Source organism: Dromiciops gliroides, chromosome 6 (genome assembly GCF_019393635.1).
Source record: "Dromiciops gliroides isolate mDroGli1 chromosome 6, mDroGli1.pri, whole genome shotgun sequence".
In the NCBI taxonomy this organism is placed as follows: Eukaryota; Metazoa; Chordata; class Mammalia; order Microbiotheria; family Microbiotheriidae; genus Dromiciops; species Dromiciops gliroides.
In genome coordinates, this window is record NC_057866.1 from 49,186,595 (window position 1) to 49,200,902 (window position 14,308).

At 42.6% G+C, this 14,308-nt stretch overlaps 1 protein-coding gene across 3 annotated transcripts in view; it reads right to left on the reverse strand.

The window, feature by feature from the left end:
* Positions 1-14,027, reverse strand: part of NELL1 (neural EGFL like 1) — a 909,424-nt gene extending 895,397 nt beyond the window's left edge. For all 3 annotated transcript variants that reach the window (XM_043971020.1, XM_043971019.1, XM_043971018.1), the window contains exons 1-2: positions 13,653-14,027; positions 2,549-2,677 (exon numbers count right to left, since the gene is read on the reverse strand). In XM_043971020.1, coding sequence (XP_043826955.1) covers positions 2,549-2,677; positions 13,653-13,701 — 178 coding nt within the window. In that variant the 5' untranslated portion in view covers positions 13,702-14,027. The remainder of the gene's footprint in view (positions 1-2,548; positions 2,678-13,652) is intronic.
* Between the last annotated feature and the right edge of the window lie 281 nt (positions 14,028-14,308).

Consider the following 14,308-nt stretch of genomic DNA (forward strand, 5'->3'; position numbering starts at 1 on the left):
GGCCGCTAGGTCTTGCAGTGGATAAAGCACTGGCCCTGGATTCAGGAGGACCCAAGTTCAAATTCAGCCTCAGACACTTGACACTTACTAGCTGTGTGACCCTGGGCAAGTCACTTAACCTTCATTGCCTCACAAAAAAAATAGAAAGGAAGAAACAGGTGTGTCACTAGTCAATTTTTTATAGCAGAATGCATAGGATCAAAATTCTAGAGTTGGAAAGGACCTTCAGAGCCATATAGTACAACCACTTCATTTTATAGATGAGCAAACTGAAAGTCAGCCAGGTAGAGTGACTTGTCCAAAGTCATCCAGGTAATAAGGGGCAGGGGTGGGGATGGGAACTCAGATCTCATGATTCCAGGTACAATATTCCAACTTTGGTGTTCTTTCCACTTCACCCGTCACATAACTAAGAAGTATGAAAAATACAAGATCCCATTATCTATGGATTGTTGGTTACATAAAAGTATTTGATTTGGTAAAGCAACACACTCCTCTTTTTTTATTATTTTGTACAACCTAAGTATGAACGTTGTTGTTCTAACCATCTTTTTTATACTCTGCATCCTTTCATGTTTTTTTCCTGTTTCTTTGGATTCCTCATTATTTGTCATATCTTATGAGACAACAATATTCCATGACATTGCTCTGATACTCTATTTAGCCATTCATCAGTCAGATATGTGAATTTTCCAGATTATTCTAGGAGTAATAAAACTGCTGATATTTTTACATGCATGGGTCTCTATTTTAACAGGATATCCAGGGATTATCCCTGCTACTGGGAGAGGCCGAAATTGATAGATTACTGAAGTTCTTAGTTGCAGCAAAGCAAAAGCCAATTGTGTGTCTACACTAAAACCAGCACCAATAGAGTGAACCCCTAGGAGCTAAGAGTCACCAGCCTTTCTAAGAAGGGGCAGGAAGAGAAATGGAGGTCAAAACTTCTGTGCTAACCAATAATAAGATCAGGCCCCGAAGTGGACATCTTACTTCAATAGCTTCAACAAAACGGGAAGATCCAATCTCAAAAAAAAAAATTAATAAGATATAGTCCTGGGGGCAGCTAGGTGGCACAGTGGATAGAACACTGGCCCTGGAGTCAGGAGTACCTGAGTTCAAATCCGGCCTCAGACACTTAACACTTACTAGCTGTGTTATCCTGGGCAAGTCACTTAACCCCAATTGCCTCACTAAATTTGGTGCTAGGGTTACAAAGGAAAAGGATAAAAAAAGAAAAGGAGTTTCAGTATTACTGGCAGAATAAAACATTTCCAAGATTAGGTAAATACAAAGTATATGTCAAGTAATTTCCAGAAGTAAAGACTACCAACAACTCAGAGAATTAGGAAGTGTCTTGTAAGACGGCATCCCAGATACACTTTGAAAGAATCTAAGAATTCTAAGAGGCCACATGTACAATGTATACTTATATGTATAATGCATTTCCTACATTGTACATATACTGTATTCAACCATATTGTTTTCCAAAGAGATTACAATGGCTACACTAGCTGTACAGCAAGCCCATTTTCCCCTGCCAACATTGATTTTTATTGTTTTTAACTGTCTTTGCCAGTTGGATAGCTATAAAATTATATTTCAGAATTGTTTTAACTTGTGCTTCTCCTTATTGGAAGGTTTAACAATTTTCTAGGTGCTTATTAATTCCTTTTTCTTCTTTTACAGGCTGCCTATGCATTTTTTGACCATTTATCAACTGAAGCATTTTCCTCTCTGTCATAAATTTCTCTTAATTCCTTACACACTTTAGGTGTCAGATTTTTATCAGACATATTTAAGCTACTTAAGTAACAAAAGCTAAAATAAGACTGCAAATATAGAATCTCAGAGCTGGAAATAACTTCAGTGATCTAATTCAACCTTGATGTAAAGAGTAAATCACCTCTTGAGAGCATCCTCTAGTTCTGCTTGAATAATGCAGCAACAGGGAACTCAGTACCTACCAAGGCAGCCCATTCCATTTGTGAAAAGTTCTCATCAATCAATCAACATTTACTAAGTGTCTACACATTTGGAAGTTCTTGCCTATATCAGACCAAAATCTGCCTGCCAGCCTGAGGTATCCATTCATGTTAGTCATGACTTCTAAAGTCAAGCAGAATAAAGGTCACTACGTTATACATTTAAGAGTTGGAAGGAAGGAGGCCATCTAACACAGTCCATTTCATTTTACAGATAAGGAAAACGAGTCTCAGCCTATGATCACTCCAGGAAATGGAGGACTTCAGATTTGGAACCCTCCAACTCCACTGCCAAGGCTGTTTTCATTATATCACAAATAATAACTCTTTATTGCTTGCTGAGATGGACTGAAAAGGGAAGTCATAGAAAATGAAAATGTTGATAAACTGGAAGGTCAGTGTGTTTGAGGATACATTAATATAAATTATTGAAGTCACCTAGTAGAAGGGCAGGGGTAGGATTGAAAAAGAGAACAATAATTTCTGGAAATCTTCTTGTCCCCAGAGAAGCAATTTCTTTTCATCAAAAAGTTACCCTCATGCAAATGAAGAACTGTGTTTACCTTGAAACAAAAATGCTTTGCTGGTATTGTGTAGTCCTGACACCTGAGTAACTCCAACAGTTGTATTCACAAGATCAAGCTCAGTGATAATGTCAAGTTGAAGGTCAGGGTCCATTCCAAAGCCTACCACTGCAAAGAAACAAAGAGACATTTCAGTTTAAAATTCAAAATCATATTGGCAATATAGAAGACTAGAGTCAAGTGTGAAGAGAATATAGATGCCTTCTGAGACAAGGATTTAACTACAATAACACCCCCAAAAGGAAAAAGAATATCTGGTTTTCCTTATCACCACTCCTTCTTCACTCTAGCTTTTAAAATCAGTATCCCACCCCTCCCCACTCTCTGAGATTCTGAGAAAGACAAGAGAGTGCCTATGCTACCACCACCATCAGGGATGTCCCCAGAGTGCTCCCAATTAATCAAAACTTAACTGCCTGTAACAAAGGGGATAAAGGAGGCTTTTGCCTGGAGAAAGAGACAGAAATGGAACAGAATAATAATAATGGCTGACATTTCTACAGTGCTTTAAAGTTTGCAGAGCGATTTACATACATTAACTCCTTTAGGCCTTACCGCAACACTGAGACAACAATGCTAGAAGTATTATCACCCCCATTTTCAAGATAAGGAAGTTGAGTAACTTGTAGTCGGTATTCGAGACAAGATTTCAACTGTGTTCCAGACTTAGAGTCTGGCACTCTAACCCCAAGCTGTTTCTCTAGGAAGACAAACAATTTGTACCTTCCTCATAAGCTTTCAACCAGGATGACTTCCAGATGGAAGCCTACGTGCACACTCCACCCACTTGGACCAAGGGCATGGGCCTGGGTCCCTTCCACTCATCTCAGAGCCCCAAGCCTTTTATTTCCTCGGAGAAGAGGAGCAACAAAGAAAGCCTGCTTGGAATCAGGAGGTGGGGAGGGAGGGTGCAAGGTGGAATAACTTGCTCCTGATTGCAAAGTGATTCCCAATTATCAAAGGAAAAAAGCAAAAGCAAACCCTAATAATGTCCCCGGCACAATCTATACAGTTGACTATGCTAAATCATTCATTAAGTCTGGGTCTACACTTAGCATCTCAATAGTGCAATTTTGGTTGCGCTGTTGGAGATGCGTTAATCAGCTACAGCTGTCAACTTTTGCCTAATGGTAGCATGGAAGCTATGGAAGCTTTGTAAATCTCACATTCAATTTGTCCAGTAGAGACAAGGGATGAAGGTCATTTAAACGAGGTGAACTATTATTACCTTATTTACTTACATATTTCCTCCTCTGTCCTGCACATTTGGAGAAAATCATGCAAACAAAAACACTTGCTACCAAATAATTCCATTCTCTCCTCCTGTCCCAAATAATTGCTGCCAGCCAAGTTTTCTCTGAATAAAGTCCCCACTTTTTTTTGCAATGTTCAAATAAAGGGTTAAATTAAAGGCACAGCTGGCCATTGCCTGGCCTGGGAATAGGGAAAAGGATTTGAGTAATTACGCCTGTGCCCCCACCAAGCTGTTTCTAACTCACTTCCTTCCCTATCTCTGCTTGTCTCCTTCCTCTACTGGCCTGGGGGAGGGGGTGCAGGGATTTAAATCTCCAAATATAGGGGCTGCAGCAGCTCTCGCATTGGTCTTCTCCAAGCCCCAATGAGTTAATCCTCACCCCTGGAGAGGAAAGAAAATCCTAAACCGTTAAATTATTTGCAAATCATTGCCTTCAGTCTTTTGTCACGAATGCATATAGGCTTCCTTTATTTCAATATTCTCTCTAAGAAAGGAGAAAATGCAAGGAAGAAAGGGAGAAATGTTGAAAAATCTAGACTCCAATTAAATTTGCTATTGATTGTTTTATAACCCTAGGTCAGTCACTTTATTCATGGGAGAGAATAGCAGAAATTTATCCCACAGAGGAAATTTAGTGGATATAGTTATTTTTCCCAGGGCTCTTCAATTGAATAATGGAAGTTACCAAGGGGTTAGGGACACACAGGTGTCTTCAGCTGACTGAGAAGGGTACAACTAGCATGTTTTCATCCCAAATACTGCTTTTGCATTTGAATTCCCTCTCCTTGCTATGTCCTTGACCTTGCTCTTACCTCTTACTTTGGACTCATTGCTCTCAGATTCACATCACCTTCTCCACAATGTCTGGCACATAGTATGCCTAGCCCATAGTAGGCACTGATTGTCCTTCTTGAGCTCCTGGATTTGATCTCAGATCTACCACCCATTTTTGGATTTGATATTGAGATTACTTGTATTCCAAGAATGAGACACTGGGCTGGAACCACATCTCTTTTCCTCCAACTTCTAGGTTCTTGACCTACATTAATTACCACTAATGCCCTGCAAGCTTAAAAAGAGTTCCCATCAGCGTGCCCATAAATGTTTAACAATGGAGCGGGGGTTGGATGAGAACAGGAGATATATGCAGGATACATTTGTAAATTGAATCTGCTATATTAACATTTTCTCCACTACTTAAGTCTAGGAAAGCAAAAATTAAATTAAATTAAAAAAAAAACAATAAATCAAGCCCCCATTTGTAACCATTGCCAATTTAAGAGTTATAAATACTCACGATGAAATTTAATAATCAGTTCTCTCCAGCTGCTCTGAGCTGGCTCCAGCACACTCCTTAGAGTACCCCGTCTCTCCCACCCAACCCCCAATCTTTCCATAGTGTCAGATCCCTAATGCCTTCAATCTTGTCTTGGGTGAAAATATGGCTCGGAAGAGGTAGGGATTCTGTGAGGAAATTGAAGAAGGAAGAGAAAATGATCTCAGGAATGCTCCAAAACCTAATTAAAATAGTCAACTTTTGCAATATTTTAATGTAGTATTAATTGGATAAGAAGAAACCTGGCATAACAAATAAATCGTGAGCCTTGAAGTATGGAAGAAGATCTGAGTTCAAGTTTTGCTTAGCATATGTGCTACCTGTGTGCCCACATGGAAGGCATTTTATCACTCAGCTTTTAGTGTTGTGGACAAATCTCTAAGACTGAAAGTGATTCTGCATTAGTAGAGGTAGTTTCCACACTTAGAGTACCCCATGCTGTTGAATTCACAGGTCTGGACTCCTACCCCAACCCCTCAAAAATGGGTATGAAAAATCTGGTCAGGATAATAAGTTGCCTATCCTAGCCCATTTGAAAGATGCCATGATATACTTCAATAATTAATTGATCTACAAAGTCTTAAGTATAGTCCAAAAACAGTCAAGAGATCGATGAATAGAGGAAGAAATGCCAATATTTCTTTGTAAGTTGGACCTCTACTCTAAAAAAGTTGGTATGCTATCAACATCTTTTTTCAACTCCTGAAGGGAAAGAATACAGATGGCAGAGGAGAATGTCCACTAATGTTTTCAGCAAGAAAGAATAATTAGCAAATTCATTAGTCAAGATTGTGTTCATAAGTCAGGACCTCTAACCTCTATTCATTCCTGCCACAGGGTGTGGATGAGTCACATAAGATGACCCTCTACAGCCCACATCACCACTACCAGAGAAAACCTAGGCACCCAGCCAAGCCCACAATGTATGGAGGAGCATGAAGCTCTTTCCTAAACCATTAACAAGGATTCAGCTTTAAGTGAGGAAGAATTCCACTCATAAGAAGCAATTCAAGTCAAAAAGTGTTTATTAGGAGACCACTATGTGCAAGGACAGAACTCACACAGCTGATCCAAAGCCAAGAAGTCCTACCTGAGTGTTCCTTGTGCCTTGCAAGAATGCATGCAACTCATCCTTGAACCAGTTCCAATGTGCCTTCCGTGGGACAGGACACCTGATCCTACCAACTTACCCACAGTGACCTGACAAGGCTCATCAGCTTGTGTCTAGTGAATTCAAGGGGCAATGAAATCAAGGTCAGATGCCAGGATTCTATTTTAACCTTGAGAATATAAGACAAGAGATTCCTATTACCATCTGATTTGTCCACTCCCTGTGCATGTCTTTCAGGAGGCAAACCAGAGATGAATCCAAAGAATCTTCAAATCAATCTTTTTTTTCTGTGAGGGACACCTTGAGAAACACAACCTTTTTTTTTTTTTTTTTTTTTTGGTGAGGCAATTGGGGTAAAGTGATTTGCCCAGGGTCACACAGCTAATAATTGTCAAATGTCTGATGTAGGATTTGAACTCAGGTCCTCCTGAATCCAGGGCCAGTGTTCTATCCATTGTGCCTCCTAGATGCCCCGAGAAACACAACCTTAACTGAAAGTAATAGATGCCCCTTCTTCAGACAGAGTGATTTTTCTGAAAGCAAACAAGCTGTACATGGTCTCATGTTTCTGGCATCTAAAACTGAGTTTCCAGAAACAAGACATTCCTTTTCACTCCACCACCAATGTACAAAAAGTGCATACTTGCTTCCCCCCAAGGCCAATGTCCTCAAGAAATGCTCAGATGCCCTATGAAGAAATCCCACCATGTCTTTGTTTTAGCCTTTTAATGTATGTGGATACTCTTCCCACCCACTACCTATCACTACTTCTGTTTCTGAGAATAGAAATTCATTTCTGATTCAAAAAACACTGAATTGCTGTTTCTTCAAAGGTACTGTGTTTCTAGGTATATACCAACAAGGAGGTCAAACTTAAGGACACAAGAAAGGATTCTAGGTGACACAATGGAGAGAGTGCTGGGCATAGATTCAGGAAGACCAGCCTCAAACACTAGTTGGGTGACTGTGCAAGTCGTTTAACTTCTCCTTGTCTCAGTTTCCTCAGCTACAAAATAGAGATAACAATAGCACACCTACCAATTTGATAATATTTTTAAAGTGCTTGGCACAGTGGCTGGCACATAATAAATGTTTAATAAATGCTTGTTTCCTTCCTTCCTTCTATACACCAATATACTCAGAGCAGCACTTAGGTAGCAAAGAAATGGAAACAAAGTCCAGTCGTGTGAATTCAATAGGATGGATAACTGTAGGTGTGAAAACTCCCTCCACCAATTTAGAGTCATTTATTGTCTTAGAGAATTGCCTGGTGATAGATCATTCAGTGACTAAGATGACTGACTTGTCCATGGTCACACAGTCCATCCACTAGGAAATAGCAAAACACTTGTTATATGGTAAGTGAATGTAATAGACTATTTCTGTGTTATAAGAAACAATATTAGCAATTCAAAGGAACATAAGAAGAATTGTTTGAACTGATATGATGTAAAATAACCAGTAACAAGGAAATGATACATAAAATCAGTACAACAATGTAAATTGAAAGAACAAAAAAGAAGAAATACTATCTAATTATATTGGCCAAGCTTAACTCCCAAAAAGGATTAAGAAAATACCTCTGTGCTGCTATTGTTGATCTGGAAGACTGTAGATGTGGAATATTGTATATACAAGCTGGGCCAAAAGTCATGAAAGGTTTTCAATATTTAATAACTCCTTTATTTTTTGTTTTTAATTCACAATATCATCTTATACAGCATATGTAGGATGAATTTACAATATTGTGAAAAATCAAATCTCATAAATGCAAAAAATAAAGAAAATATAATTTTCAAAAATTTATTAAAACATCATGACTTTGGTCCACCCTGTACCATCAAACATAGTTGGTTTTGCCAAATTGCCATTTTCCCCTTTCATTTTTAATATTTGTTACCAAAAAAAAAAGACTTACTGGGGAAGTGGGGGTTGGGATTCAGAAATAAATGTAATGTAAAAACAAGCTAAGATTTTAACAGAAAATATAGTATGATGATATAAGAATATAAATAAGTAAATATAGTATAATAGACTTGGGGGGGGAATGAGGGTTAAGTCACACAGGGTCACACAGCTAGTAAGTGTCAAGTTTCTGAGTTGAGATTTGAACTTGGGTCCTCCTGAATCCAGGGCCAGTGCTTTATCCACTTCGCCACCTAGCTGCCTCAAAATATAGTATATTATAATAGCAGTGTTGGATTGGTAACCTAAGGGGACCCTGAGTTTGAATCCTGGCTGTGATACTTACTAGCCATGTGATTTTGGATGAATCTATCATCTTTCTGGGCCTTTGTTTCCTCGTCCAGAAAAAAACGATTACACTAGGTGTCTCCTAAGGTCTTTCCCAACCCCAAACCTATAATCTAATGAATTGAGAGGGAAAGAAATCAATTCTGTTCCTGAACACTTTTTCCCTCTTCCTTTAAAAAAATGACCCTCTACAAGATGAAAATGCCTTGTGCCAACAGTAGGACTGTGCAAAGGCTATCGTTTCACACATTGCCCAGGGAATCAGAAAAGCTATTAATGAGGCAGCACTTACCTGGTCTCCTTAAACATGGTCTGAGAGAACCGGCTTCATAAGAGCAGAGTGAGAAATGGTTTCTGTTCATATCCAGAGTGTGGAGCCTCTGCCCTTTTCAGGAAGCCTATTAAACTCTTAAAAGTTTTCCCACTTAGTATATAACTGCTCTACAAATGTCACCAGCTGGGAATTGGAATTACTCAGAATAAGCAATTTCTAAACAACTTTGAAGAAAAGAGTGTAAATATCCCAGAGGCTCTAGGGCCAGTGCCCAGCATCAGGAAGCTCTGCCTTAATTTCCTCTGACACCTGCTGCTGGCCCACCTCTCTCTCTCACTGCCCACTGGGACAAAGTCCATTTAGTTCACTTGGTCCATGTGAGCCAGGACTCCCACTCAAATCAGCCTTAATTTGATTCATCCTCACATTGATCTACTACCACTCTAGTCCTGCTTTTCTTAGCCAAATCGCACAAAACAAAAAAGTAGGCTAGTTGTTTTACCTCATCTCCCACTTAACACCTTTTCTATCAGCAATTTATTTAATCCACTGAACTCCAACTGTGCTATTAAAGGGGAAATTAACTTCCCTTCTCAGCAACTCTTCTACCCAAGCTATGTTCCTTTAGATGTCTGCTTACAGCAGATGCTCACCAACTCTCTCATCTAATAATAAATTAATAACAGGTGAGTGGCATCCTTTTCATGATTTTTCTCTCCTTTTCAGGCAGCCCCCCCCCTCCTCTAGAGCAGTGGTTTCAAATTCAAATAGAATGGGGGCCACTGATCCATCCATAAGTGTCCCCGCAGGCCACGTATTAAGTTAGTTTTAAAATGTGGTGTTATCTATGTTTTATTGTATTTTTCTTTTATTTGTTAAACTATTTCTCCATGACGTTTTCATCTGGTGGGCCACCACTGGGGAGAGTACTTCTGCCCTGTCTTTGACACCTCTGTCCTAGAGCTTTGGAGAGAACAGGAGACACAGATGCAGTATTCTCGTAGTCCAACAACCTGGGCTTGAGCATTTGGTAACTAGGTGAACCTGGACAAGTCAGCTGAACCTTTCTGAAACTCAGGTTTTTTAATCTGAAAACCTGAGGATGCAGAGTCAGTCTTGGAGTCAGGAAGCTCTGGTTTGAGCTCTTCTTACCCATACTGCACATGTGTTTTGTTTAGTTTTTCATTTCATTCTCACCTGTTATTTTCTTAGTTAAAGAACAACCAGCAAAGAAACTTCCTCTAACAATGCAGATCTTCAACTATTCTTTGATCTCTAATCTTGAAGGGTTAAATGGGGGCACTGAGAGGTTAAATGATTTGCCCAGCATCACATTGCCAATATGTGTCTGAAGTGAGACTTGAACTAAGGTCTTCCTAACCCTCAAGCTGCTCTCTCTATGTGGCTGCCTCACATTTTCTACATTATCTTTTGAATAAATGTCATCAGTAATAACAATTCACCCAGCATTTCTATGTGGCACCTATCATTAGACTTTCATATGTAGTTAAGTAAACTATATGCTAGCCTGGCTGCTCTGAGTCCACTTTAATTAAGTATGCTTGATAGGATCTATTCATTTCACTAAAAAGAGGCGATATTTGAGTAGCCTCACTAAGCGAATGGCATGTTTGTTTCATCCTTGACTGTTAACAACCCAAAGAAACAATTGTTACACCAGATAAATAAACTTTCCAAGTGGGTGTGCAGTTTCAGATAAACTAATCGCTAGGCAAGCCTTGCTACTTATTGAGAGGACTGATGTGTTACCCTAGGATAATGGGTTCTTTGGAAGAGTTTAAAAAAAAAAAAACACCTTACCTCTCACATTCTAACAAATGGCACATGAGAGAATCTGGTCAGAATCCTCCCTTGCCCCCAAATGTCTCCATGGTCCCTTGTTGCTTCTTTCTCAGAAAACCAAGATGTGGCCATGTGCAAGTAAAGCATAAAACAGCATTTTCCCAATGGTATTCCAAAACATCAGTGCTATAAATAACCAGGATGAGACACTTAGAACTTCATCTCAGGATGGATGGAGGAGGTACAGAGAGCATCACAACACTTAGGAGTGTTCCCTCCCTTGCTAGACCTGTCCACTTGGCAACAGCCTCATCCAAGGGCACTTCCTGTCCTTCCATGTCTCTATTCCTACAAGTTTGGAGACAGCTGTTCCAACCTGGATCAATTTCTTCCTTTTCAACAAGAGAAGACCTTATTCCACCCCAGGGTGTGTTTCTTCCCCCACTGACCACCCTTAAACATTCATGAGCCTCTACACACAGCCACTGGCCCCAAGTCTATAAATTGACAATTACATTCCAGGCTAATATCTTCCCTAAAGTATTTGTGTTTTAAGAGCTTATGATTTTTACTCATGTGGGTAACATTGCCTTCACCAAGGCTGACTCAACCCTTAATAGACAGCTAATGTTTTACCAAGACACACACACACACAAAACTTATTCCCCAGTGATCAATCCTCTGATGATAACTCTCAAGCTTAGACAGGCTAATCTTTAAAACCCAAATTTATATACATATACTTATACATACATATGTGTGTATACACACATATATACACATTTATAGACATATACATACATATGTATGCATACACATATACACATACATTTATAGACATATACACACATATGTGTATATAGATATATAGTCAGTTAGCTTGGTAACACCTAGAATAATTGTAGGCACAGCCTTCAAGAACCTAGGGTTGCCTCCAAAACAATAATGAAGTTTTCAGGGGAGGAAATAGTATTTCACTTTTTAAGAAGGGGTTTAAGGTGTCCTGCTTAACAAGTAGTAGAAAACATGTTTCTCTTCCAAGGGAAGCATAGGTAGATGAATATTTATGGAAAGGTTCAATCTGCTCTAGTGGCTAAGCTGGACACTTGGCATTTCCTCCGGTCTGTTTTTGGGAATACTTGGTGTTCTGGCATCTAAAGAATTAACTTAAGTCAGTTCAAAACTGAGTCCTCCCTTCGAAGTATGGGAAAGGGTGATATCTGAAACCAGAGACAGCTCTAGGTATAGCCCTCAGCCCGGGTGAGGCTAGAGTTAGCCAGCCTGACTGAGGCTCTGGACTCGGTGTTGGCGGTTGGATTTTGCTAAGAATAACCCCTCCTGGTAGGCATTGACTCAAGAGACAGCTGAGCGAAGCTAAAATGAGCTTGCGGTTTCCATTCAGCCTGGACCAGGACGAGATGGGCAAGCAGACAAAACCTGAGCAATCGGCAAGAAACTGATTCCCAAAGGTGTAATTGGGGCTGCTTGGGGAGGGTGGTGAGGAGCGTCCCTCTTCATTTCTCGCCCTTTTACCGAAGCCCTGCCCATACAAGAGTATCCAAATGTTTCTTGAATTGGGCAAAGGCCGAAACGGAATCTTTGGACCCAGACAATTCCTAGTGTTGTGGTGGGGGGAGGGAGAAAGGACGAGAAAGGATTTGAGCAGGGAGGGGGTTAGTAGAGGCAGGTGAAAGGACAAGCCTCCTCTTTTCTCTCTCCAAACCCAACTCTGACTCAATCCACGAGCTGTGATAATGATGGGGGAAAGCTACGGGAACTTTTCTGTCTTTGAAACCTCCCCTTCTCCCTGCAACCTTCTTCTTGTATATCTGGGTTCCCCAGGTGGGGAAAAGAAGGGAATGGGAACCGCCGAGGTTCCAAGAGAAAGGGAACCTCGTCAGGCTTGTAGTTGAGGTTCTAGTGGCAGCATGGACTGAGGTGGGATGGGGTGACAGGCATTGCCTGCAAAACCACCCAGGTAAGGAAACTGAGCCTGAGTGGCAGGAACTGGAAAGGTCCCCTGGTCAGGGGCACTGGGCCACTTTCCAACTCCCTGGGAATGGTCAGAGACTTCGTTTCTCTCTCCCACCTACATAGTGGGGACCACTAGTCAAATGAAGAGGAAAGAATGGAGCAGGTCTTTTCCTCGTTGTGCCCCACCCGTCACCAGCCCCCAGAATGCCCAGGGAAGGGAAAAGAGGCAAGGGGCAAAGAGTGGGATGCTACTTGAAAGGCAAAGTGAAGCGGCGACTTGAGGCCATTCATTATCCTGAACTAAAAAAGCAATCTTTTCTAAAGAGGCGGGGAAAGGGAGGTAGGGGGCCGAATGAGCCACCTGGACAGTCACCATGGCTCCGATTCTCCGAGACATTTGCTCAATTCGCCACTTTCCGCGTAGGGACACGTCCCAGGTCCCCACGGCCCGGGAGGGTGGGGGCACTTGGTTCAGCCGGTGGGTCGGGATGCTTTGCCATCTCCTCCCCGCCAGCTTTTCCACTCAGCTACTGTCAGCCCCAAGTACAAGGTCTGGGCTACACGTTCAGGGTTCTCTTTAGGTTCAAGGCTGCTTGGATCCCTCACCCGGCTGTGTTCGCCCCGCTACCGGCTGGGAGGGCGGTGTCCAAAGCGCCTCTCAAGTTTAGGGACTCGGGAAGGGGTTGGGGGGGAAGGTCTGCCATCTGGGCTTGGCTTCTTCTACACGCCCAAGCACTGTCCCTTGTGGAAGGCAGGGTATGGGTTCGACTTGGGGGGGGGGAGAATCAGCATAGCGGACACTCCCAAAGAGCACTCGTTCCGCTAGCACCTATGCCTCGCAATCTCTAGGGCTCCATCTCCCTTTACCCCGAGACTGGCGGGTCAAGGAAAGAGCTAGCGCCTTGCAATCTACACCGCCCCCTACCCCCAGGAAGAAGCGCTGAGATGCTGGAGAGCAGTTGAGATGCCAGCACCCCAGCTCCCCTGGCGCTTTGCACCGATGCTCGGTCTCCCTTAGGAGTCTTCCCTCCCCACAACCCTCTCCAATAATATCCACGCACCCCGGACTCTACTTACCTGACCTGGCCGCGCTCAAACAAACCCACAGGACCAATATTACATCCATGGGCACTGGCTCCCAGTGGGTCCCCTCGGGAAGGGGCGCACAGAAAAAAAAGCAGAAATAAAGAAAGCTCTCGGATATCTTGTGGCCCGCAATGCACGGACCCTTCAAAGTTGATGGCTGGAGGGTGAGGAGTGGGAGACCTCGAGGGGCCGGAGGGGCCGGGGCAGACCACACAGAACCCCGAGCACAACCGCGGGCGAGAGAAGACTCGGCCAGCCAGCAGCGGCCGGTGTAGTGCGGTGCTGAGCTGCGCTCCGGGATCAGTCCATGCGCCTTGCCGGGAGAGGGTGCACCGTGCCCGGGGAGGCTGCCTGGGCCGCCCTGCCCCGCCCTCCCTGCCCTCCCACCCACCCACCCCACCCTTGGGCCGCCCAGCAGGCGGCGGCTCAGGATCAGAATCCCAGACGCTGCGGCTCAGCTCTTCTCTGGCTCGTGGAAGCGTTGGGGTCTTGGCGACTCCGGCAGGTTGCGCTCCCCTCCTGAGCCTCTTGGATCTGCCTTATTCGCCCCAGCAGTGGAAGAGGAGGAGGGAGGAGAAGGTGGGAGGAGGGAGAAGAAGGAAGAGGAGGAGGAGGAAGAGGAGGAGGAGGGAGGATAGAGGGAGGAT